Source organism: Chelmon rostratus, chromosome 11 (genome assembly GCF_017976325.1).
Source record: "Chelmon rostratus isolate fCheRos1 chromosome 11, fCheRos1.pri, whole genome shotgun sequence".
NCBI lineage: Eukaryota > Metazoa > Chordata > Actinopteri > Chaetodontiformes > Chaetodontidae > Chelmon > Chelmon rostratus.
In genome coordinates this window covers 20,491,514-20,515,839 of record NC_055668.1, presented here as the reverse complement: position 1 = coordinate 20,515,839, position 24,326 = coordinate 20,491,514, and the positions used below count along the sequence as shown (strand labels likewise).

Sequence of the window (24,326 nt, the reverse complement as noted above, 5' to 3'; positions counted from 1 at the left end):
GGCTGCAGAATGCTGTGGCAATACTGTGGTGATTTACTGTCATACCAGTGATGCAAAATTTCAATCTGGAGTGGACAAATTTTCCACCCATAATCAAAAACCTGAGTGGATGGTAGAGGCTGAGTGACAGCAGGGTTGTCATGGGAATTAGCAAGGCGTCTTGTGCCAACATAAAGACAGACAAGAGGTTAAAAATGACATTTAAAAGAAGCCCAACTTAAATGTCAGGGAGTGCAATTTCACAAAGGTAGCCATCAATTAAGGAAAAGAAGCCAAACTGTTAAGACAGTAGCTGTGTGAAAGGGTATATTAGTTGTACGTGAGCTGGTTAAAGTGGCCTCCTTCTAAACACATAATGAATTTTACTTTAATTTAAACATTTCCATCACTCACACTTGATTATGATGAACAGATTCGATATGTAACAGTCGTTAGTGGCATCCGAATTACGTTGGTTTGGCTTTATTTCTGTTTTCCACATCACTAGCTAAGTTAGCTAGGATGAAACAGTCTAAAACCGGGCTTTATGTCAGCTACCTGTAACGTTATCCATCACAGCTTTTAATGATGTTGTTATAAGGTACGATGCAATAAGAAATACACTTGACCACACGATCATCTTCAATGTTATTTCTCCTGTGACATACTGTTGACAGACAGATGCTACATGCTAGCAGCTAGCAAGGAGTTTTCAACTCAAAAATTGTCCCAAAACAAAACTCAGTACTTGAGAGCCAATATGATGTTGTACGTTACAAGAATAAACAGCTTGACAATAAGCTAAATGTGACTAAGAGGCTAGCTATTAAGTTGTTCTCAACATCAGCACGCTAACACTAAATTCCCGTACTTTACCGTTGCTTTCACTGGTTCGATTAGCACGCTAGCTAATATTAGCTCCAGCTAGCTTCGAGTTTGCGTGGAAACATTGGGCCGCTAACCTGATAATAAGGAATAGTCTGGCTCTTGTCGCGGAGTCCTTTCCTTTCCTTTATGTGATCCTTGCTTGAGCACAACGTCGTCGACGGTGCCAACATTAAAACAACTCGGATCAGGTGCCAAACTGTTGATTTGGCTACTGCAGGTTTTCAAACGAGCGCGGACATCTTTGCCGTCCCGACATCCTCTTCCTCACGAGTCAGCCAATCAGCGGTGGCGAAGACGAGAGAAGGGAGCTGATAGGGTACCCTTCGTCAGAGCAGCTTCATCATGAAGCTCTAAAGTCACTCCATGTTTACCCCCCACCCCCTTGAGAAAAGGTTTGGACCATAAGAGATAGATAAGGAGAACTGTGGTCGTTGGGACAATTTCTCAAAATAAACATCTGCTTCTGGTGATGGGCAGAAGAATATATATACATTGATATATATAAAATGTATTAAATATATTATATGTCATAATCAGAAGTTGGTATGGTGGCATAACAGGTACTCTCTGCTGTCTTACTGTGGATTCAAAGAAAAACCTCATTCCACAACCTTAACTGGTAAATGAATTTATGTATTTCTTGGTCAATCCAATATTAATAAACAGGATTAACTGTCTTTCTTTCTTTCCCAACATGTGCATCCTGCATTTTAAAATTCTTTAGACTTCTGGCAACAACATCATTTTCTGGCAAACGTTACATTGAGGCCAACGTACATAAAAAATAACTAAATAAATTATGTGTATTGATAAATATATGAACACAAATATTATTTTGTCAACACAAGAAATTTAATAACTTGAATAGGAAGCAAAAGCACTGCTGGGCTCCTCCTTCCTATTCAAGTTATTATACTGCACCTGCTATGTTGTGTATGTTTATTTACAAGTTGAGAAGACTTTCTAGAAAGATTTAACTTTTGCAGCCCACCACTGAGGTTCCCACGTCACACTGCCATCATCCACAGAGGTCAAAGGTCAGAGGTCAGGCTCAGCATCAGCTACAGTGATCTGTCTGTTAGCTGAAGGCAGCATCTTCAGTCTGAGGAACTGTGAGTGTCTGTGGAGTTAACACAACAATCATCATTTTGTGTGAACAACATTTTCACACTAATTTAAGTAACTGCTTGTAAAACAGTGTGCCAAATTTAATTATTTAATCTTAATTTTAATAAACTATATTGATGAAATGAATCTAAACAACCAAATGATGTGATTCCTAACAACTGGTCCGATGCACCTTTCAAACAGTGAACTTTACTTGACTTTCAGACTTGATGACATGGTTAAATGTGGAGGATGTGAAGAAACGTTGCAGAGAGGATCACTGTCACCCCAATTAAGGATAAATAAGATGATATTTATATGGGGAAGTGGTGAGTAATTACCAGTGTCTGTTTTAAAGTCACACCGATATTCAGACTCAGACAACAATTATTAACTATTTTATATTCTATTTGTATCTTAGATATTTTTTTAATTTGATTTTATTTACTTCATTTGCATGAGAATATTATTATTTGAAGTTATTTGAAGCAAGCTGGCTTTGTTTAAAAATAATGCAGTGAGCTATTTACATCATTGCTGTAATTAGGATGTACAATAGTTAATTAGGTAACATACTGTATGCACTTCCCATTACTAAATTTAGCCTATGCAACAAGGTTCTTCAAAATATCATCAGGTCATGTACTGTATAACACGATAAAGTTGTTTGTTGACAGCAGACAAATGGACAGATGGCACACTGTGCTGCATCATGTACTTCCTTCTGCATCTAAGAAATCAAATTCAGCCAAAGGTGGTCATGAAAAATTATACCTGAGTGGAGAATCAGGAGTTTGGGGCCGTGCGGGTGCTGATAGATGTGATGGATGTCGCACAGCAAGACGGTCTGATCTGACTGAGTTAACTCTCCCAGATGGTATCAGTGGCGCTCCCTGGGTGGTGTGTGTGAGTCAGACAGAAAGAGAGATCAATAAAGGGAGAGTGAGAATGCTTTATCTATTAAATCTGAGGGGAAATGTTAAAGAGAAAAGACAGAAAACACAAATAGGGAAAGTTTGCCTTCATAGGTGTGACTCAAAACAAATCATTACTGATATCATTTTTCCACAAAATTGCATTCATTATTCCCCCTCTGACTCACTCTTGTTACTTCTCTCTACCATCTACCCTCCATGTCTCGATATTTCATACTGAATTTGAGGATTGGGGGTGGCATCGGGTTCTGGCCGCCCCTCTCCTTGAAGAGCAGCATCTTGATTACAAACAAAAACTTTTTTGAAATTCAAATTGATGTAAGAAAAGATTTTGATGAAATCCATCCGGTTAAAACTGACCTTTTTCGGGCCGCCTTTCAACAAGAAAATAAACTTTTAACAGCACTGTAACTCAACAACTTACATCCATCCATCCAAACAGCCATGACAGACACCTCATTACACTCATTCAGCTGCAGCAGGTTGGCTGTTTGAGGTGAGGTCATCCTGCCATAACAGGCACTCAGATTTCATTACTGCAGGGCTGCTAAAGCATCATCATCCATGAGAAACAACCGTCTGTGGTGACGCACTGCAGCCGGCTGGGGAGGGACGATGATAGAGTCGCACTCTGGTGGCAGCATTCATGCTCAGGGAGAAATGGCTTAAATTTCCCAAGTGAACAGCGAAAGAAGAGCCTGCACAGAGGTGACTTAAATTGTTGCAATGCACTGCACCAAAATGCAGTCTGTAAATAATGCATCAGATACAACAGCATGTAATGCAATTCAATACTTCATCCTGAAAACACATCCTGCCTGTGTGAAGCTCATGAGTTTGCTCCATCAGGCAGGAGCTGGTTAACCTCTCTGGTCTTTTTAAAGCCTGAAATTAGTGGTTGTGCAATATTGAGGTGCGTTCCAGTCCTGTGCACTCAGGTTCAGACTTCAGGTTCAGGTTCAGATTGCGGAATACAGGATTACTGTAAGTAACTAAATACAGTTGTAGCCCCTCTATTGTACAATTAGAATAGAATAAGTTAAATAGTAACTACTGAGTAAAAGCAACAAGGAAGAAAAACTATATTTACAAACGGAAATACTCCTTGCTAGATAAAAAAGGTAGTAGTAGTCAGATCTTGTAAGTAAAAGTCCTGCATTCAAATTTTTACGTACTTTTTAAGTACAAAAGTATTGTCAATCAAAATATACTTAAAAGTAAAAGTACTTCTATTTCAGAATAATGTCACTCATACTACTGGATTATAATTATTGATGTGTTTATGTGTAAATCACTTCAATGTTAAAGCTGGTTAAGGTGGAGCTTTTTAAATTATTTAATATACTTTATCTTTATTGATATAATGTTACGCAGAGTAACTAGTTACTGAAGTTATCACATAAATGTAGTGTAGTAAAAAGAACAATATACAATAACATAAAATGCACTGGAAGTATGAAGTTGTATAACATGGAAATGTTAAATAGGTACAAATACCTCAAAATTGTACTGCTGACAGTACTTGAGTAAATGTACTTAATTACCTTCCACCCCTGCATTCAAATAGGAAAAGATCACCCTCAAGACATTCTGACATAGCACAAAGGCACAGCTGCAGCCAGTGACACGGACAACGGCTGTGTTACATTCAGGTGTGCTGGTGACCCAGCGTGCATAATAGCAGGGCACCAACTAAATGGAATGCAGCCATTATTACATTATTATTGGCACCTGTTTGGTGAGTTCAAATGTCTGCAGGGGAAAAGGGGCAAGTATGAATGAGGATTTTACTGTGATTAGAGGCACTTTCCATTCCTTCCATTACACATCAGTCACGCTCAGAGGGAATGATGCTCTAAGAAACAGACAGACAGACAGACAGACAGACAGACAGACAGATAGATAGATAGATAGATAGATAGATAGATAGATAGATAGATAGATAGATAGATATCATCCCATGTCAGATTACGTTGTTTCCCCGAACAGGCAGAGCAACGTAATCTGATTGGTCCCCATGAGAGTCAGACCCGAGTGCATCGTGGGTAGGTTTTGCTGGTTAATGAGAGCTATGATGGAAAAGTGTGTTCGCGTGTGTGTGCGTGTATGAGGGTGTGCTGTGCTAATTAAAGTCTCGGGATGGCATTGCAGTACGTAATGTCTGCCATGGGGCTGAATCCAGGCCAAATGTATTTATGCGTTTAGTTAATTTAGGATGCAATGAAGAGCTCTGGTGGTCTAATTGATCTGTACAGGAGGCCGCACACCAAAACATGGCCTCCATTAAAGGGACCTCCAGGGACCCGGGCTCTGATGAGTGTGTAGAGTGTGAGTCAGCGTGTGTGTAATAAAGAAAAAAAAAACTCTATTTGTGTGTGTTGCTTTGTTTGTGTGAAATTAAATACAGTGGAAATTCAGTGGAATTCATTTATTGACAAGGACAATACACGTAGACATTTTTACATTTCAATAAAATACAACCAAAGCAATTGAAATAGGACTTCTAGCAGTGGCCAATTTGCAGGGTTTGTCCCATGTTAGCTGTTTTTCGATGAATAACAGTTGATATGCCCGTCCAGTTCTTTGTGCAGCACCTCCAGCTACAGAGCAGGTTGTCAGATACCTGACCACTGTTCCCCATCACATCCAGTCTGTTTGTAAAATTCTCCTCTTTCTCTTCTGTACATCTTAAATAAACAAGATACAAACACTGGAGCTGGACACTTGGAAACACTGGAAACAAAAAAGTCTCACCTCAGGGTCCATTCAGTAGCAATTCTTTAAAAAATAACGTAATCTGTTGGATAAATTGGGAATTACTGACAAACCGTTTGCAAAATAGCTGCAAAGCAACCATCGCTGGCTGTTGATCTGAATATTAACACAACCAAAGAAGCTAATTTAGGCTTTTTATATGGTGGGACTACAAGGTTAGCTGTGGGGTTAACTGTTCCCAAGCATGACTGCAGCATGAGGGGCATGTTAGTCAGAGCCACACTATCTGTTTCCCACTGTCTTCATGCTAAGCTAGGCTAACCACAGGGTTAATCTGGCTTCATGCTTAAGTCGGCATGAGTTCGATATCAATCTTCTCAGCTCATGCTTGAAAAGAAAGTGAATAAACACATTTCCCAAAATAACGACTTATTCTTTTGACTCCACCTGGTTTACCAAAGTCTTATTTTCCTTCAACTTAACCACAGTCGTCACTTGACCAAACCTGTCTGGCAGCTAAAAGGGCGAATTGGCATCTATGTCCAGTAAATACTATTATCCAGTTCATCAGGGAGGGAGTTTAATACACACAGTGTGCGTAGTAATCATGTCATTTGCATTACAGCATTAACGCTGCTCATTTCCCAAATTCCATCCGGCTGTGTTGACCTATTGTCTCCATTTTCAGCTCTGAATGCAGTCGGCCTCCTGCTGCAGCAAACCAGGTTTAGCCATCAGGGGAGTTTAGCTGTAATTTATCAGACTAATCTCCTCTGGCTGTGGACGGCAATCCATCACCAAATCCGACTGGGTCCACAGTGAGCCAGGAGGAGAGGAGCCTTCCCACATGGGAGATGGAAACCTGTTTGACACCGGCACCTATGACGACAGTTCAGATGAGTGTAAAGGCCTGTCATTTGTCTGTGGAGGGATGTCAAACAAACACTGTCAGTATGATGTTCACCTCCTCCCACCGATCGGAAGAGAAGTTACCCTCTGTAACACATTCCATATTTGTCTCTCAAACCTCTTTTTGCTATATTTCTTAGCATGTATTTTCAGGTAAGATGTTGCATTTAAGATTTGGAATGAGATACAGTATTTATTGTTGTTTTGTGCCAATAAGCTTTTGTAGTTCTCATGCTCTTATTCCTTTTTTTTGGTTTTTAGTCCTGCAACTACCTGCAAAGACTCCGATAGGAACAAAAAATGAAGTAAAACTCTTTTAAAATGTCTTTTTATTGTGATCATTAAGCTTTTGCACTCTCTGATGGCTTACAGCTGCCAGTGAAAACCATGTATCTCCAAATGCATTGAATGTGAATAAACTGAACGATGAAGTGTTGCTTTATGAGTTGAGAAAATTATCCTACTTCTGAAGACGAATAAACTATTAACTGGATCAACTGGAAATTTTATTTTATTGTTTTGTTGTTTGAAATATAAATGCTTATTGCTATCGATACTTAAGTCAAGCGTCTTATTTTACTTATTCATCCACGCTTTGCGTGTATCGCTGTATGTTTGGGAACTGCAGCCTTTTGCAAGCTCGACCTGAACAGAACTGACAGGTTTGCATTAATTTGCTTGGATTTTCTTTCTTGTTCTTGATCTTTCTTCTTCTTCTGTCATTCTTTCAGTCATTTTCCTATCTTGTCTCCACCTCTGTGTCTCTCTTTCATCGTCATCTATCTGTATCTCTGGCCAGTGTTTTTTATCTCATCTTTCCACCTGCCACACACACACACAGAGGAGAGAGGGAGACAGAGCGACAGAGAGAGACCCCAGTGAGTCCCGTCGGGCTGCCAGCAGTAATCTGCCATCAGAGTCGTCACTCTATGGTTTGCTAATTGGTTAATGTGGTGCAGAGGAGGCACTCAGCAAGCCGGGGGATTCCCCTCATCACACCGGCTGGTGGGAGAGTCGTGATGCAAAGTGTCTCATTACGAGGACGTCAACCATTCGGACCTGAGAGTAGATTCCACAGCTGGTCTTCATCGTGTGACATTTTCTAATATGTACGACTTTATCTTTTAAAATGTGTTCAGTGACCTTAAGATAAATCAGTAGTAAGGGTTGTGGAAGTACACGTAGTGCTGGAATGTAAAGTGCTGCACATATGTACATTTGTACGTATTTGTACTTTATGTGAGTGTTTATACTTGTACATTTCACAAGGAAAATTACTTTTTACTTCACTACATTTATTCGAAGCTTATGTTACTAATTACCTTTTACATAAAAAACTATGGTTGTACAACGTGTGATATGATGCAGTACTATAATACTTTTTTACCCAGTAGTAAACAAGGTATCTAAAATTGTCTCCACATTGCAAACTACAACATTAAAATGTTCTCAGGTCTATTTGTTAATGGTAGAAACAGAGTAATATAATACACTATGATGCACCTTCTTTAACACTGTGAAAGCCATTCTGCATAATGAAAACTTTTCATACTGGAAGTACATTTGGCTGATAATACTTCTAAACTTTTACTTTTCTCACATTTTGAATTCAGGACTTTTACTTGTATTGGAGTGTTTTAGACCGTGCTATTTCTACTTCTACATAAGTAAAGGAACTGAATACTTCTTCCACCACTGTGTCATTATAGTAGAGGTAGTTTGAATTATCACAGTAACAGCAGAAGTCATAGAAGTAGTAGTTCACCTGTCCGACAGGTAAAGGTTTGGTTCTGGGTTCAGAGGGGGTGCGTAGTCTGCTGTATGTCCACCTTTCAGTGTATTGACTCTACTGTAACTGCACGACCTCGTCTACAGCCCATAATCTGTAACTCTGCAGGCTCATAGCAGGAATAACGGACAGCCCTTCATTAACGTACATGTTTGATTACCTGCAAACATAAAATCAGGAGGGTACCAGGACTCAATGCATGTAGCCCAACAAGTTCACAGAACATGCTTTTTGTAACTCAGCTGCAGTGAAAAAAGTTGAATTATTTGAAGCTCGTGACAGTAAACAGAAACTGGAGGCAGCTGAGTGTTGTGCATCTGTGCTTCTTCTCTCTTTGCAGCTGACAGACACTTATCACTCAGGCACAATTTGCATCTCACTGCGATGCTCTTGTCCTTCATACGGTAACATTTTGACAGTCAGGCATTGTTCATTTGAAACGGTTTCTAAATAACTGATTATTTGACTCTATCTGACTGGGCTGGACTCTCAGTCCAGCCCTGATGAACTAGCTCTAGAAGTATAAGCTGGTACAAGTAGACTCAGTAGCACTAGTAGAGGTATTGGTAGGTGTAGGCAAAGTACCCATAAGAACAGAGAAGACATTGGGTTCCTGTTGTCCTCCTCTGTGTCATCCTGCGTGCAGAGGTGAGACAGCCTGTTACTCGTCTACAGGAACGTTTTCATCCGTACATTCCATCAACATAATAACGCTGATGTTTCCTCAATCAGCTTCCTCTTCCTGCAGGGATCTGTCTCCAATCACTGCTGTCAATTAGACCAGCTCCTTCTCCCATGGACTTCTGCCTAATCTACTTTCTCCCTGGACTGATCACATTAAGGTTCAGATGGTGCCATCATGGTTAAGAAGAGGGAGGAGGAGGAGTGTGTGTGTGTGTGTGGGGGGGGGGGGGGGGGTCATCTGCTGACTGGGAGGAGATATTGACGAGCCGGGAAGGCCAGAGACAACACCGCTGTCACGATGTGGTGGCAAATAAATTCTGTGATCATCATCAGGTACACAACCAAAAATACAAGAAAAAATGAATCCTATTTTTCAGACGTCCCACGTTTAAAGATTTATCTCATCACATATCTCACATTACTTTTGAATTTTCCAAATTCACCTCCATCCTATCCTCAAAACCAGAAATCTGTTGTATTTTTTATTGTTTGAGTGAGCTGACCCATTTTGGCCAGCGGTACAACACAAAATGTAAAACCAGTTTGTCCCAGTACATTTCTATTTACACAGTATGATTAAAAAGCATTCTGCGTATTGCATTTTAGTGTCTCCAGCAAAGAGGATGTCAGGCAATATGCAGGTGCCACTAAAAGCTGGTACCACAAACAATGATGACATGGGAAGAGGACGGACTGCAGCAAAAACCAGTGAAACCAGCGAATACTGAAATCTTGACTGTGATAAACTGTTATAAATATTATACAGATAAGATATTAAATATGGACCAATATATGGTTGAATTCTAATATGATTAATGCAATAGAAAATAGCATTCTATATTGAAATATTACAACTTTCGAGGCGACTGAAAATTGATAAATTATTATCTATTATGTGTTTATCTGTTTAATTTAACATTGCTGTCACCTTTTCTTCTTTTGTTTTCTTTTTTTTTTTTATCTCTCAGCTCTGTCACCTATAGAAGCCCTGCAGTCACTCTGGAAGTCATGTCCCAGCCAATCATCTTTTTCTCTCCAGTGATATTGGCTAAATGGTTCACACTCATTTAGATGGATGGATGGACGGATGCATGGATGGATGGATGGATGGATGGAAGGATGGATGAGGCGCCGGCCAGCGTCACGACTAATTCACTGTGCCAGCAGAGTAAATCAGGCTCATCAGGGACACTGTGGGTGGATTGAGAAACACTTCAGTCCTGTGTGGTGTCCTTTGGTTAAAGCCCAGCACAACCTGAAATAGAAAACAGTGTCAGTATCTCACAAACACCATCAAAAACATTATTGTATTTGTCTAATCTGCAACATCCTCGTGTTTTTACTCAGTCTTCAGCACCCTCTGTAGTGCTCGGCACTCGGCTCTTGTGGATGTAAACAAATGGCTGCAGGAGGATTTTGCTAGCATTGTTGTTGAATTGAATCTTTGTCTCATGACAGGACAATAAGGAAATATTTATAGATCAAAAAACGCAGCTATACTGTATATTGAATGAAAACATGTCAAACAAGAGTCCAGCTCATTCAAAGTGGGGTCCACACGCCACGGACAGCCTGTGATAACCTTTGTTCTGAACATTTTAACCTCTTCATACATATTGATGCTCCAGAAACAACTAATCTCCACTCAAATGACGACAAAGATGGAAAGCTCGTTTAGCTGCAGACTGAAAAGCGGTAAATGATGATGAGTTTCTGATAGGGCTGAAGAAAAGGGTGATTGTCACCTTTTCAATGTTAAATTTAGTCTGCAGGCTTTGTTTGAGGAACTGGAAGGTATTTTGGCAGTGAACTCTTTTGAAGAAGTGAACCTTTCTGTGGAGGATTCTCACAATGAATGCATGTCCCAAAGGAAACATCCAATTTTTAAAGTTTATTTGGCAATAATTGTGCCATCATCAGCTGCCCCATGAGCAGAGAGCAGTTCTCAGACGTTGTGCATTAAAGCTTTTACATCACAAGAGCTAAAACAGCTGAACAGACATCATGACTGTTGGTAACTCTGAGGGAAGAAGTCAGGGAGAAGCTTCCAAGTTCATGATTTATGGATTTCTGCACAGCCCAGTCGTCAGTCATTGCTCGGTAAGGTTTAGTCACTTGGTTTTAGCTTGAGACTCTATGAGCCCCTTTCAGACATCAGACAGTAAGTTCAGGATAAAAACAAAAGCATACTACACCTGCAATGACAGCATGAAATATGGAAAACTTTCATTTTGCACAAACAACATCTAAGCTGAGTCATCTGAAAGCTTCAAATTTATTCACTAACTTTGCTGCCTCTCTTTGTCTCTAAATAAAATAAAACACTTTTACAAGTATAATAAGTGCTAGTGGAAATAGCATCGCAAAGCTACCTAAAGCCTTATATAAGAGGAAACCCAGACATGGGTATTTATTTCATGCAAGTGGACATGGCATCATCACCCTGTGTGAAAGAAAAAAGCTGTTTTTTATGGTTGTAATTTGGTTTGTGGAGACTTGGCCTTGTACCTTCTTCTCCTTTCTCTAACTTGTATAACCTCATATATATCTGCAAGTGAACTCTTGAGTTCAACTTCCCATCTCGGATCTTTTTCATTTTGATTTCCTGCCCAATTTCCATTTTTCTCCCTTCCTGCAGCAGCTGGCCCACAGTGTGCTGGAAGAAGAGCCCAGGGAAAATGATCAGATGAGTCAAGGGCATCAACCTTGGCAAATAAGTTGGTTATTTCTATGATTAGTTAGAAGAAAAAAGAAAAGAAAAAAAAACACCCCACTAATTTCACCATAGGCCTGTTTGGTTCCGACCGTGAGCAAGACCGATGACGGAAGCAGCGACTGACGTCTCAGGCCCCCTGATCGAATCTGCTGTCCCCTCCTGCTCCATGAGAAACGTCCAGGTGTATAAAACGCGAGCAGACCTGAAGGCGAGGAAGACAGACAAACAAGGAGAGTCAGGAAGCATCGGGTCAACAGAGTGGAGATACAGCAGCGGCTCGAGATCAGGACTTTGGAGAGCGCAGCGGACAGAGCAAAGAGCAGACAACTTTCGTTAGAGCACATGTAAGATTTTATGTTTACATAGAAATGTGTAGATGGTGAGTTCTCGGTGAGCTCCGTGTTCGGCCAACCTGTGTTTTTGTTCTTTTTTGCGCGCTCCAGTCAGGTTTTGGATAAATCTCTCTACAAGACTCAATATTTAGTTTAACGTGAAATAAATTTCACATTGTCAGCAGCAAATTGGGTTTGTAGTCTATGTTAGCAACAGTAGTGCACCGTCGCCGCGGTGAAATAAGATGTTTCGTGCTCGCCGGTGGGCGCGTTGTGCGTAATTACGCATTGGATTCTGTTGGCTTCTTTTACTTTCTTCGCGTCAAAATTCACCATTTACCGAGCGATTTGTCAAAGATCATTACCTTTCGTGGCTCAAATATTATTCTGTGTTGTTCTTTTCAGACTCAGAGAACTGAATCCGCTAAAAGACTAAAATTGAAAACAGTAAATGATCTCTGAGAGCGGAGAGCTGAAAATACACACGGATATTTACATTTCCACAGTTAAATGTACCCTTCTGGCTTTTTTTGGAGAAAACTGAAGCATTTTGCTGATCAACTCATTCCAGGATTAGGACGTTTCTGTGAGTAGACGCTCAACACTTGCGGTCTCTACGGGGGCAACAGAACTGCAGCGTCTCGGAGGTGAAGGAAGAGGTTTTGTCCTCACCATCCTGCGCAATTACGCGTTAGATTCCGCTGCTTGCTTTGTTCTCCTCTGACAAAATTCAGCATGAAATGAGTGGTTTACTAAAGATGGATATCCATCATTACATTTGCCTTGAACAGTTAACCACGGGTTTACTTGACTGTTGCGCGTAATTTAAGATAATGAATAAAACTTACCGGATAATGCGTGGAGGATAGCGCAGGACATTTTTGTCGGCGGACCCGGTGTGTTCATTGTGTTCAGTTTAGAGGGAGAATAACTCGTTACCGTTTCCATCCTCAGGTGTAAAGCGATGTTACAACGGACCGGCCCCCAGCTGCTTTTCCTAATAGCCCTGTGCAGTGTGTTGTACTCACGGACTCTGAGTCTGCCATACACATCCATGAGGTAAGAGACCTGTTCATTCCAACTGAAACTGCTGAGAGGAAGAAAGAAAATCCAGCGCGTTATAATTAGAGCTGTGGATGAATTTGAGCGGGTTTGCTCAGGTTCACCAGACGACAATTCTTGATTCTTTCTGAGCTTTTGTTGTCAGAAATATTGTCAGAAATCCTTTTGAATATTAACATACATTTGATATATCCTGGCACTATGTTCTGGTTTACTTGATGCCAAAGGTGGCAGATCACATGAAGGTTTCCGCAGAATGAGTATTGCTTTAAGGTGAACAGAGAAACCTTCCCTCAATTTTTAAAAAAAACGAGGTGAAGCGCTTTGACATTTCTAGAATCTACTTTTAATAATAACTTATGGCGACTCATTAAACAAGGGTGACAGCCTACAAATTGTGATCTCATCGTGCATTATAGTGTTTCTAACAACAGTCTCCTCAAGGGGCTCAAACATGCTGTGAGAGGCTCTTTGCACTGAACTCCTCCAGGTTTTACGCGTGTTGGCACCTTTGATGAGTCAAATCAGAAATCAGGATGATGGCAGATATACTGACTGAACCATGGCCGTTTCTCTGTTGCCTGTTCAGACCATAATCAGTCTCAGTGCACCTTCAGAACTGGAGTTGTTGCGAGTCTTTTTGTGTCCATGTTGTTGTCTTACCTGGTGTTTTAACAAGTCAAATGTAACCACATGTGAATGTTTCCTGGCGCTCTGCAGACCGACGAGACACGCGGACGGTCTGTTCACCAGCGGATACAGCAAACTCCTCGGACAGCTATCAGCGCGGAGGTACCTGGAGTCTCTGATCGGGAAGCGGGTCAGGTAGGTCACGTCCCCGTCTAGAGAGTCCGGGAGACCGGAGAGCTTAATAAGAATAAGAAATATATTGGCGGATTGACCTTGAAATGGTTAAACAGGATTTCACACAGCTTAAAGAAACTTTTGTTCTCTATCAAGACTATATATCCGGCGCCAGGTTGTAGACCTCTTCACAAACTGCTTTGTAGACCTGCTAAACCTGGAGGGAACTGAACATCAGTTTTTCAAAACCTGGTTTGTGATTCATGAAACATCAGCCTGTCCGTTAAAAGGGATAAGACCCAAAACCCACCCGGGAACAGATGTGTGAAAGTGTAGATAAAATGTAAATGGGTGCAGAAATCTGAAACAGTGGGAGAAATGTCACCTCAGAGTGTGTCAAACTGTCAATGTTGTTTAAGGAGGAATTTTCAGGGCTTTTCTGAGTTTGTTGTGTTCAGAAGTGAACTCAAAGAAAACAGAAAGCACTTTTTAAAACCGTGGTTTAGTTATGAGGGAAAAAAACTTGATTTTGCATCCTTCATGGATAGAAGTTGGCTTGTTTATCAAAGCACATCAGTCAGAATTGTGCTTGAAAATTAGTCGTCAGTCATAAAGTTAGTGAAGTTCCTGATAAAACAAACAGAAAAGTTGATTTTATTTCCCAAAGTTCTTCAGTTGTTTCCATAAAATTCTTCTGCCAGAGAATCAAGTGAAATACAAATAAATTCCAAAAAAGTTTCTTATAAGTTTCTGATGTTTCTTGTCAAAAACACATTTTTAACTTTAACATTCAAGGCTCTTTGCAGAAAGTGAAAATATGCCACTCTTCACCAGAGAGATGTGATTTTTTTATTAATGTTTACAATTTAACACCAGAGGACCTGCTGACATTTGCAATGAAAAGATGAAAAAACCCGACTGGCTTGATGATGCATTTTGTAATTGACTAAACATTTTTAAAGGTTAATTTATGCCATTACTGCTTCATTACATGTTTGTTATACAGCCAGGAGGGATTCACACCCACACACACACACACACACACACACACCATGTATCCTGAGCTGCACTGACTTTGCATTGAAACCCGCTGCCCTCTGAGCTGTGCCGACACACTGATTCCTTCATTCTTCTCTTCTGCCCAGTGATGAGCTGATGGAGGAGCCAGTGAAGCGCCACTCAGACGCCATCTTCACAGACAACTACAGCCGCTTCCGCAAACAGATGGCCGTCAAGAAGTATCTGAACTCAGTCTTGACAGGAAAGAGAAGGTAGGCGTCAGTCCCGCGCACCTTCATCCGTCCATCTCTGTGTCACATAACGTCACGACTCATTGAAAGCACCTAGAAGATACCTTTTAAAACACACACCTGTAACCAAATATGTACCTAGAATGGCCAGCTTTCATGCACCAGTTTCAACTTCCTGTTTAATGTCCCCCTAATTTAAAAGAGTTTAGGATTTTTATTGAAATTTTGTATAGTTAAAATTTTCTTTAAGAAACGCTAATAAGAAAAGCTGCTGCTAGAAAAACATTCATGCTGGCTTTGGGTTAGTCAGAAACCAGACTAGCCAACAAATTATGAGCAATTTTAATGATAACATGAACAAAATCCTCAGGACCGTGTGTGCAACTTATGTAATTGAAGCATGATTCAACAGCCGAATGGCCGAATTCACCCCTGAGATGTGTTCAGAAAGCAAAACTGATGGATACACAACAAGGGAAGCAAAGTCAGCTGACTGGCATGCAAAGCTGTCTGTTGGTCAATCTAACAGTGTTTCCTTCTCTTCTAAATGCATTTGTAAAGATAAGCTTTTTCAAAGTATTTGCTAAAGCACAAAATTCTCCAACATTTAAGTCTGCAGCACCATTTAGCAGCTAACATGGACTTTCATGGCATTTTATGAACACTGCACAATCATAAGTCCTAAAAAAAAGAGACGGGAAAGCGAAAAATCTCATATCCAAAACAACAAAATGTCCGATCAAATTATTATTAGACCAACAACAAACAGCCACATATGCTTAAAAAAGTTAAAACGCGACTAACTTTGTTAAAGATGTAGGCTCATGTAGTTCAAAAAATAAATCAAACTCACATTACAACAGCAATAAAAGAAATGGTTACCAAAATCACTGAATCCTATGAAATTGGAGCCAGTCATGCTTTGCCTGGTCGTGCTTTAGAATTTCATACATTTGTGTAATTAAGACGTTATGGTATTAAACTATTCATGTGTATTGACTTTCTACCTCCTGCCCATCCATCTTCTCATCAAATACACACACACACACACACGCACACACACACACAGCCTAGAAGATCCTGGAACCAGCGACCCGGAGGAGTCCATGGACGAACCCGGCACCTTCCAGGAGAGCTACAATGACATCAATGTAGATCACCTCCTGAACAACTTTCAACTGGTAGGAACACACACACACACACACACACACACACACACACAAACACACATACACACACACACACACACACACATGCTAATATATATGTTACTACATTAATAATTACGGGACTGTCAGTTTACAGGCCTTCTGAATCAACAACCCTCTTCCCTGTTTATTTTCTCCCCATCCTTCTGTTTTGCAGCCACTTTGAGGAGGGGCCGACGCTCGAGTGAATACCTCAAGTCATCCTCATGAAACCGCCCATTCCAAAAACAACGCAGTATTAATCCAAAGTACATTCGAAAGTCAAGTTAACCAACGATGATGTGTTCCCCGATGTGGTTATCTATTTATTCATCCACACAGTACATGTTTACACTTTATATATACAGTATATACAATACTAATCACTAACGATTCTGGCTCAGACACTCTACGGGCCACACTGAGCAACATGCATGTCCCTGTGCAGTTTGGTTGTCAGCGTTTGAAAACGACAACTGGCAGCAGTAAATCTGAACAAACATACCACATTTACTTTCTTTCTGAGCTCACTGTTGTTCCATTAACTTTCGACAGGATTATTTCTGTCCTAATATTGTTTGAAGAAACCACTGTCCTGTTGAATTGGAGTGAAATTTGTCCCATCAACTCTGAGTAAAACATTTGACCCATTGAATGTAAATAGAACAGCATTTACTTTCCCATTGACTTTCAGTAACTGTAACTTTAGCTGTAAATAAACAATGTTTGTTCAGTTAACTCTGAATGGAAAATAAGTCAGATTGAATTGTCATGAATTTTCACTAAATTAAAAAAGTAATTAACAATGTGTCAATCTAATTTTCAGTGCAACACTCGTACCATTTGCTTTCAGTGGAATCAGTTTTGCAGAAATTGCAGTTGAACTTGAACCAAACCATAGTCCTATTCACTTTTAGTAAGAAAATACTTGTATGGTACAAAATGGAATTGAATGGAACATTTGTCACATTTTGTTTCAAGATCAAACTTTAAATAGAACCATTTTGCCATAATAACCTTTCGTGGAACTCTCACTTAAACATTTGACCCATTGAACATTAATGGAACAGTGTTTTCTTTCAATAAAGTAACTTTGCCATTGAATTTCAGTGGATCTATTGTCACTTTAGCACCACTAGCGTTCAGTAAAGTCACTGCTTTATAAAGAAATTAAGTGGAATATTTGTCACATGTTCTTTCAAGACAACTATTGTTGTATGACCTTTCAATGAAAATATTTCTCCCAGCAGTGTTCAATGGAATACCTGCTCCATTAAATTTTAATGAATTTTTTTCCAATCCACTTTGAGTTAAGCATACGACCTGTTGAACGTCAATGGAACAGCACTGGTATCTATTTATTTTATTTTCAACGCATCCACTATCCTTTTGGCCTTTAAGGGTTTTTTAAAGGGAACATCCGCCTGATTGAGTTTTGATTAACTTAACTAACCCTAATCAATAGTTCACCCTTCTGTCAATGGAGAACTCTAGTCAAGGGACTCATTGCTTTATAAAAATCTATTGCCCCATTTACCTTTAATAAAACAATAGTTCATTTGGTTTCTTGGAGTGAGAACTTTCAGTAGATTTACTGTTCGGTTACATGTGGAACAATAAATAGGGTTTCCAAAATTACCGCTGTTGCATCAGTTTTCAATGGTGCAATCATGATGTAAGTGCTGACTGATTTTATTTGGTTTTTTAGAGAATCTAAACGTGGACATTTGATGATAAAAAAGAAACAGGCGCACAAGGAAGTGGAACACATTTTGAATGGATGCATATAATCACTTTATGCTATTCAATATGTAGAGCAAAGACATTATAACTGAGCATAGACCTGCCTTTAGCACATACAGTGATGTACACCTCTCACCAAATAAAAGATATTGGTTTATTTTTCAAAGCTGAGTCTTTGTCTGGCTGATTGTTTGACGACTGTCAGGAAATGAGTTTGATCACTTTTTGGAAGATAATGCATGTGGAATCTAAGATGCTGATGGCTCATAATCCGAATACTCATCAGTGTGTACCTTTTGGATGAGAAACAGCATTTCTTCTATTAAGAGACACAAAAATTGTTTTCAATTCACCAATTTTCAATTCTTTTAAAACAAACATTGCTCTCCCAGTTCAGCTAATCTGTGTTTCTAAATGAAAAGGCCATGGATCAGATCATATAGAGGGATGTGACATGTTGACATATATGAGCACAAAGCAGCAAGCGACCTTCACTTGACACAAAGTTTAGTTGACACTGACAAGAAAACACAGTGAACAGTGAATTTATTTTCTCTTAAAATGCCTCCTTCTTTCCGTTTTGACCCAGTCGCAGGTTTGAAATCACCTGGGAAGCTTTGCATCCTATCAGAAAGTATTTTAATACCACACACATCGATAAATATAGACAGATAAAGAAAAATAGAACAGAACAGAATAAATAGACAGAAATGTTCCTGTTTAATCTTATAGAAACAAGAAGTAAATTTACTGTTAAAAAGTAAATTGTTACAAAGGCTTCATATCCTCATTTGTTACATAGAAAAAGATTTGTGTCAACTTTTTTGTGATTGGCTCTTAGAATGAAATGTATGACCCAATCAAACCATTTTCCCAATTCTACGACTACAAACGACTACATGTCACGTGAAAGGATGTATAAAATAGCAAAGGAGAAGAAGAAATGAGCAGGAGGACAACACAGCGAAGTGTTTGTGCGACTGCAGAATTTCAGCACCGTGGACAGCGACGCATTCGCTTTCACACGTTTTTGTTCCTTGTTTTCTGTTTTCAGATATTTCCTTTTGGTGAGGTTTGTGTGTGCTTCAGTTCTGAAATACTTCCAGAAACCAGACCAGAGACAACAATGGGTGATAATGTTTCAGCTCCATTTCTTGCCACTCGGCTCAGGCTTTAAAGGGAGGCTCAGATCACCTGCGGAGTGGAGAAACAGGTGGTTGCAGTAAGATCGTGATACCACACAACAGCTCCTTCAGAACAACCTGACATGAGGAAGACCTCCCTCCTTGCATCTCACACCACCTCTGTGTTTCTTCAGGTTGTCATTTCTAGTGATGAGACACTGAGACACTGACACTGACAATGAAGGTTTAAGTATTGAAAAACCACCACCATGTCAGATCAAGATTAGGCAACTGCACAAAACGGTTTAAAGTTATGTTCAGCTCTTAATTCAGAGTTGGAGAAAACTTTACAGATGAAAAGCATTACTATCGCTGCTCTGAGTTGGAAACCAGTTAAAGTTAAGTTTGATGTAAAAAAAATAGCTGGGTGACAATGTTTCTGTATCATGACTAAAGGTGCTGTAGTTTGTTTTGAGCCAATCTCACATACGCTGTCCTGCCTGAGTAAATGCTCACTACTGCACCAAATGTGTATTCATCCACGACTGAAAATAGTCCCCAACAAATGCTTTATTTCTCCTATTTGCGTAACATTTTCTAAAATCAACAGTGGCCTGGTGTTGAAGGAAATAGCTGAGCCTTTTATAAAAATGATATTATTATGTTGGTAAGATGAAATAAAGATTAAAAATGTATGTTTTTATTGGGAACCAGTGGTCTCAGGACAGACACAGACAGTGCAGGGAAGTCTGAAAGTATTGAGAGAGGGACTAATGCATTGCTGATTTTTGTCTTTCAATTGCATTTGTTGACAATAACAAACATGTTCAATATTGCCAGTATTTATCTTACCTTATCCTAAAAGGATTTTGTTAGCCATCGTTCCTGTTACAGACATAACACCACACTGTGCTTCCACATTCTCCTGTGCAACCAATGAAAATCTTTCTCTATAGCACAGCTGTGTTTAACAACACGGCTCACATGTGTACGTCTCATTGATATAATCACGCTGCAGCCTTCAGACTCAGACCGTTATATTACACCTTTAATTCCAATTCAGCCGGCCTTCACAGTTTTAGAGGAAGTAGGTCACATTGGGAGCTGCTAATGGACAGCTGTGTGATGTCTCAAGGGTTGTGTGATTGTCTAAAGGTCTGAAAGCAGGCATGCTTTCAGTCATGTTGTCACGCTTCACATCATTAGCAGATTTCTCAGTCGTCCAACTGTGAGTTTCCACAGGTCTGCTCTGTAATGGCTCCCGCTGTAGCAGGAAATGTTTACCGGGGACGGGTGATGAAAGAAGTTGAAGTGCAAATGGGCTGTCAGTTTCTGCCCTGTTCTTCACAACTTCTGGTATTAAAAAAGGAGTTTCATATTTTCTTTCTTGAATGGCTTTCTGGCTGTGTTGCGAAGCCAGAGTGTCTTCTCAGGATGGTTTAACCCTACCGGACCCTGTTGGCCTCGATGGAAAGTTTTGGTCAGAATTTGGGACATTTCTGTAAAGTTTGCCATTTTTATTTATTTATTTTTTTTTTAGATGTGATGTACCCCGTGGCTGTTTAGTGGGCTGCAGATTTTCCACAAAATGAAGCAGACGTAGACCAAGCGGCCAAATCCGGCACTGAAAAATGAAGCAATGTGCAAGTGCCAAAACCTGCAGTTCCTTAAATGGCCACTTGAGGCTGATTCCAAAAGCGAGCCAATCCCCATAGGCCCCCATATTACAGCAAAATGCCCAACTTTGCAGCAGAAATAAACACGTCTCTATATAAAATTTGTACAGGACTGAGTTTTTATATAACTCATTTGTTTAATTTATATTAAGGCGTCAATGTATGCATAATTATGGACATGGCTGCTTTGAGTCACAGCTAGCCGCTAGGCTCCAGCAACCAGGCTTCCATCATCCTGCCTAAACTCCACCCATGCTCCACCTCTTTGCCTATTTTTGGATTAGCCAGTAGTTTGGTGGAGTCAGCCAATGAGTTTCACAATGGCTCTTTAGAAAGCTATAGGTGACATCACGGAGACTACGTCCATATTTTATACAGTGCATGATCTGACATGTTGCCACCTACTGGCAAAGATTGTAACTGCTGCTGCAATTTTAACGTTAACACAACCTGCAGGCAATGACTGTTACTGCTGCAGTATTTTTTTTTTAAATAGCTGCTGTTTCAAAGACTTAATTAACTGTAAAGAAAAACATTTTTTCATTGCCCAGTGGACAAGGAGGCCTTACTGTAAATTTTCAGGAGAAAACAGAGACCCACAGGAGATATGTAAATTATTTAAATATTGTTCAAATGTAATAGTTCAGATATTCAGTATCAAACACCATTGTCAGCGAACACTGCAATGAAGTCCCAAAATAAAAAAAATATAAATGGAAAATGACACTTCCATACAATTCATCAGATTTCATGCGACCAGGGTTTCCTCCAAATGACTAAATTCTGTTGCTGAATTAAAATGTAATTGCTCACTCTCTCTGCTGTGACTCACTTTGTTTACAAGTGTCAAAATGGCAGCAGATATTTGACTCATAAATGTCATGAGCAATGTTCTGCAGGGCTGGACCCAGATCAGACGATCTTATGTGTCACCGCGTGGACGACAGATTTAAAGGACTTTGCTGATTCAGCATTAGCTCATATCGATGTCACAGTTTGCAGTTAGATGGTTTGATTTGACGTGTGGCAAAACAAAACCAAGGGTCTACAGCTATGCTACTTAACCACAGGAATGCTAATGTAAACGTGCTAACATGCTCACAGTGACAAAGTCAACAATCTGATGCTCAGCAGGTATGTTTCCGTATTCACTATTATAGTTTAGCATGTTAGCATGCTAGCACATGCGCTAGATGAAGAGGATTACAAAAGTTATTCCAATTCCTCCTGAGGAGGGCGTGAATGTGAGAAGAGACATTTACCATCTACCATGAATGTCAACCTCATGGTGGCGCTATTATCTTGCTGCAAGTGGCTCTAGATGATGGATGGATGGAAATTTAATGCTGATTTGAATATTGTTCAAGAAGAACAGCCAATCATTTGCGAAGCAAAGCAAAATGAACACAGCGCACCAATAATTTACATTATCACAGTAAATTTACAGTTTTAAACTTAAAGGTGCCTTTGGTGAACCATCCTGTACGAGTATATCTTTTGTAACGATAACTAACAGTGTTATGCTCTTGTGCTTGTGCTTTTGTGTGTGTCTGTGTGTGTGTTTAATAGATTTCATTGACTGTCCCAGGTTTGTCATCCTAAAAAAAAAATCTCTGGTTAATATGTGTGTTCATTTTTTTTGTGTGTGTAAGCATTGTGGTTGTGTGTACATACTGTATCTTTGCGTGTGTATATATATATATATGTTTTGTCTTTGTGTGTGTGTGTGTGTGTCCACTCTCCAGGACATTTGTGATTACTGCCTGCTTTGTGCAGAGGCTTCACTCATTAACTCTCATCACTGCTGATCTTAATGGACCAAACAGAGTAAAAATAGACAGACAGAGACATGGCTGCAGCCTTTTAACACCAAGCGCTGTGTGTGTGTGTGTGTGTGTGTGTGTGTGTGTGTGTGTGTGTGTGTGTGCTTGCTAAAGCTGAACTCTTCCTTCTGCATTGAAAGATTCAAGTACCACTGCTGCACACGCCCAAACATCTGATATACACACATCTCCAGGTCATATCATCTTATTTTTATGTTTACATTCATCACTAATCACTCAAAAAACAATATAATATAGAACAATGTAGATTCTGAGCATTCAGTCTGCACAACAGTCATTACTATTAAGCGAAAAATCCTATCCTAAATCACACCAAGAAATTAAAGCCTTTATTGAATAATATTCATTGAGAAAACAATCTCAGCACAAGGTCAACATTTAGCAGCTGTTTGGAGCTCTCGAGAGGGCGTTAGCTGCTGTGTCATGGATTTGTGGATGTGGATAGAACGAGGTTCACCACTTTGTAAAACACATGACTGTATGAAGGGTTTGGGAGCAGTCTGTAAAACTGTATGCAGTGAACATGGTTTGTCTGCCAACGATTGCATTCTGTTTTTGCACAGCATCACAACTTCTTCGAATCAGTTTGAGTTGTAATACGCAGCACTAATGCAGAGGGACCCCCGCGTCAGCGTCTAATCGCAATATCATTGATATGTCAGTCTAATAAAATTATTAACATCATCTCTAAACAAACTTGGGTTTCAACAAATGACCACAAGCTAAGGTGTGGACAGTGGGTCCAAGTTGAACTGGGAAGTTTGTCCATAAACTGGGATGGATGTTCACAGTGGACAGTTTGGGTGGCCGTCATTTTCTCTGGCTAACTATTGTTTTAAAACTTTAAAACTTTTAAGCGCTGCTGCAGTGTTCCCTGATCTCACTGTGCTACATGGTGAGTACAGTGTTATTGCTACTGATAGAAATGATGGCCAAACCTACAAAAGTAAGACCCGAGTTGTAATAACGTGGATCTAACCTGACTCAAAAGTTACTGAGCAGCTGAAGAGACATTATATAAACACTAAGCTGGACGTTGCTGAAAAGGAGAATGAATTTTTTCCTACATGGTGGAAAACACAAGAGCTGCCGTCTTACTCTCTAACAGCCAATAAACTGCAGCAGCGGCCTGCGTGACGTCTTTTGTCCCGCCAGGCTTCATTTTTCCCTCCGCAGCCTCAGTCGGAGGACTTGATTCACTTCCTGCTTCGCTCTCGTTTCCCTACGGGCGCTCGAGTGGCAGCCTCGTTTTTACAGTTCAGCTTTGGTGGCACATGGCCGACTGACATGTGGAAGTCACTGCTCATCAGGATCATCAACCTGAAACACACACACACACAAACACACACACACACATAGTTCACATGGTCCGGATGCTGGCCTGTCTTACACCAACCCCTGTCCTTTATCCTGAGGCTGAACTGAGCTATTTATGCAAAAAAGCAGAAAAAGAGTGAACTTCACAGAAAAGAGGAGAGAAGGGAAGAGGAAAGTCATGGACACACACACACACAACATAATGGAATTAAGAAAAACATGTTTTATAGGTGAGAGGATACTCTGCATTTTGTGAACTCATTTC

The 24,326-nt window shown here is 40.0% G+C and overlaps 2 protein-coding genes across 4 annotated transcripts in view; one reads left to right on the top strand and one right to left on the bottom strand.

Moving 5' to 3' along the window:
* Positions 1–1,081, bottom strand: part of anapc1 (anaphase promoting complex subunit 1) — a 73,927-nt gene extending 72,846 nt beyond the window's left edge. For 2 of the 3 annotated variants that reach the window (XM_041947587.1, XM_041947589.1), the window contains exon 1: positions 942–1,081. The gene's annotated coding sequence lies outside the window, so the exon portion shown is untranslated. Of the gene's footprint in view, positions 1–850; positions 867–941 lie in introns of those variants that run through there. The other variant, XM_041947588.1, reaches the window with a different exon arrangement.
* A 10,874-nt stretch (positions 1,082–11,955) lies between these two features.
* Positions 11,956–17,401, top strand: LOC121614067 (vasoactive intestinal peptide). The gene is made up of 6 exons (XM_041947838.1): positions 11,956–12,066; positions 13,009–13,113; positions 13,837–13,941; positions 15,066–15,191; positions 16,240–16,351; positions 16,536–17,401. Coding segments are annotated over exons 1-6 (459 nt in total). The 5' UTR covers positions 11,956–12,064; the 3' UTR covers positions 16,545–17,401.
* The last annotated feature ends 6,925 nt before the right edge of the window (positions 17,402–24,326 follow it).

Coding starts and splice junctions, on each gene's coding strand:
- LOC121614067 (XM_041947838.1), top strand. Junction 13,114..13,836: donor CTGCCATACACATCCATGAG/GTAAGAGACCTG, acceptor GGCGCTCTGCAG/ACCGACGAGACACGCGGACG. Junction 13,942..15,065: donor CTGATCGGGAAGCGGGTCAG/GTAGGTCACGTC, acceptor TCTTCTGCCCAG/TGATGAGCTGATGGAGGAGC.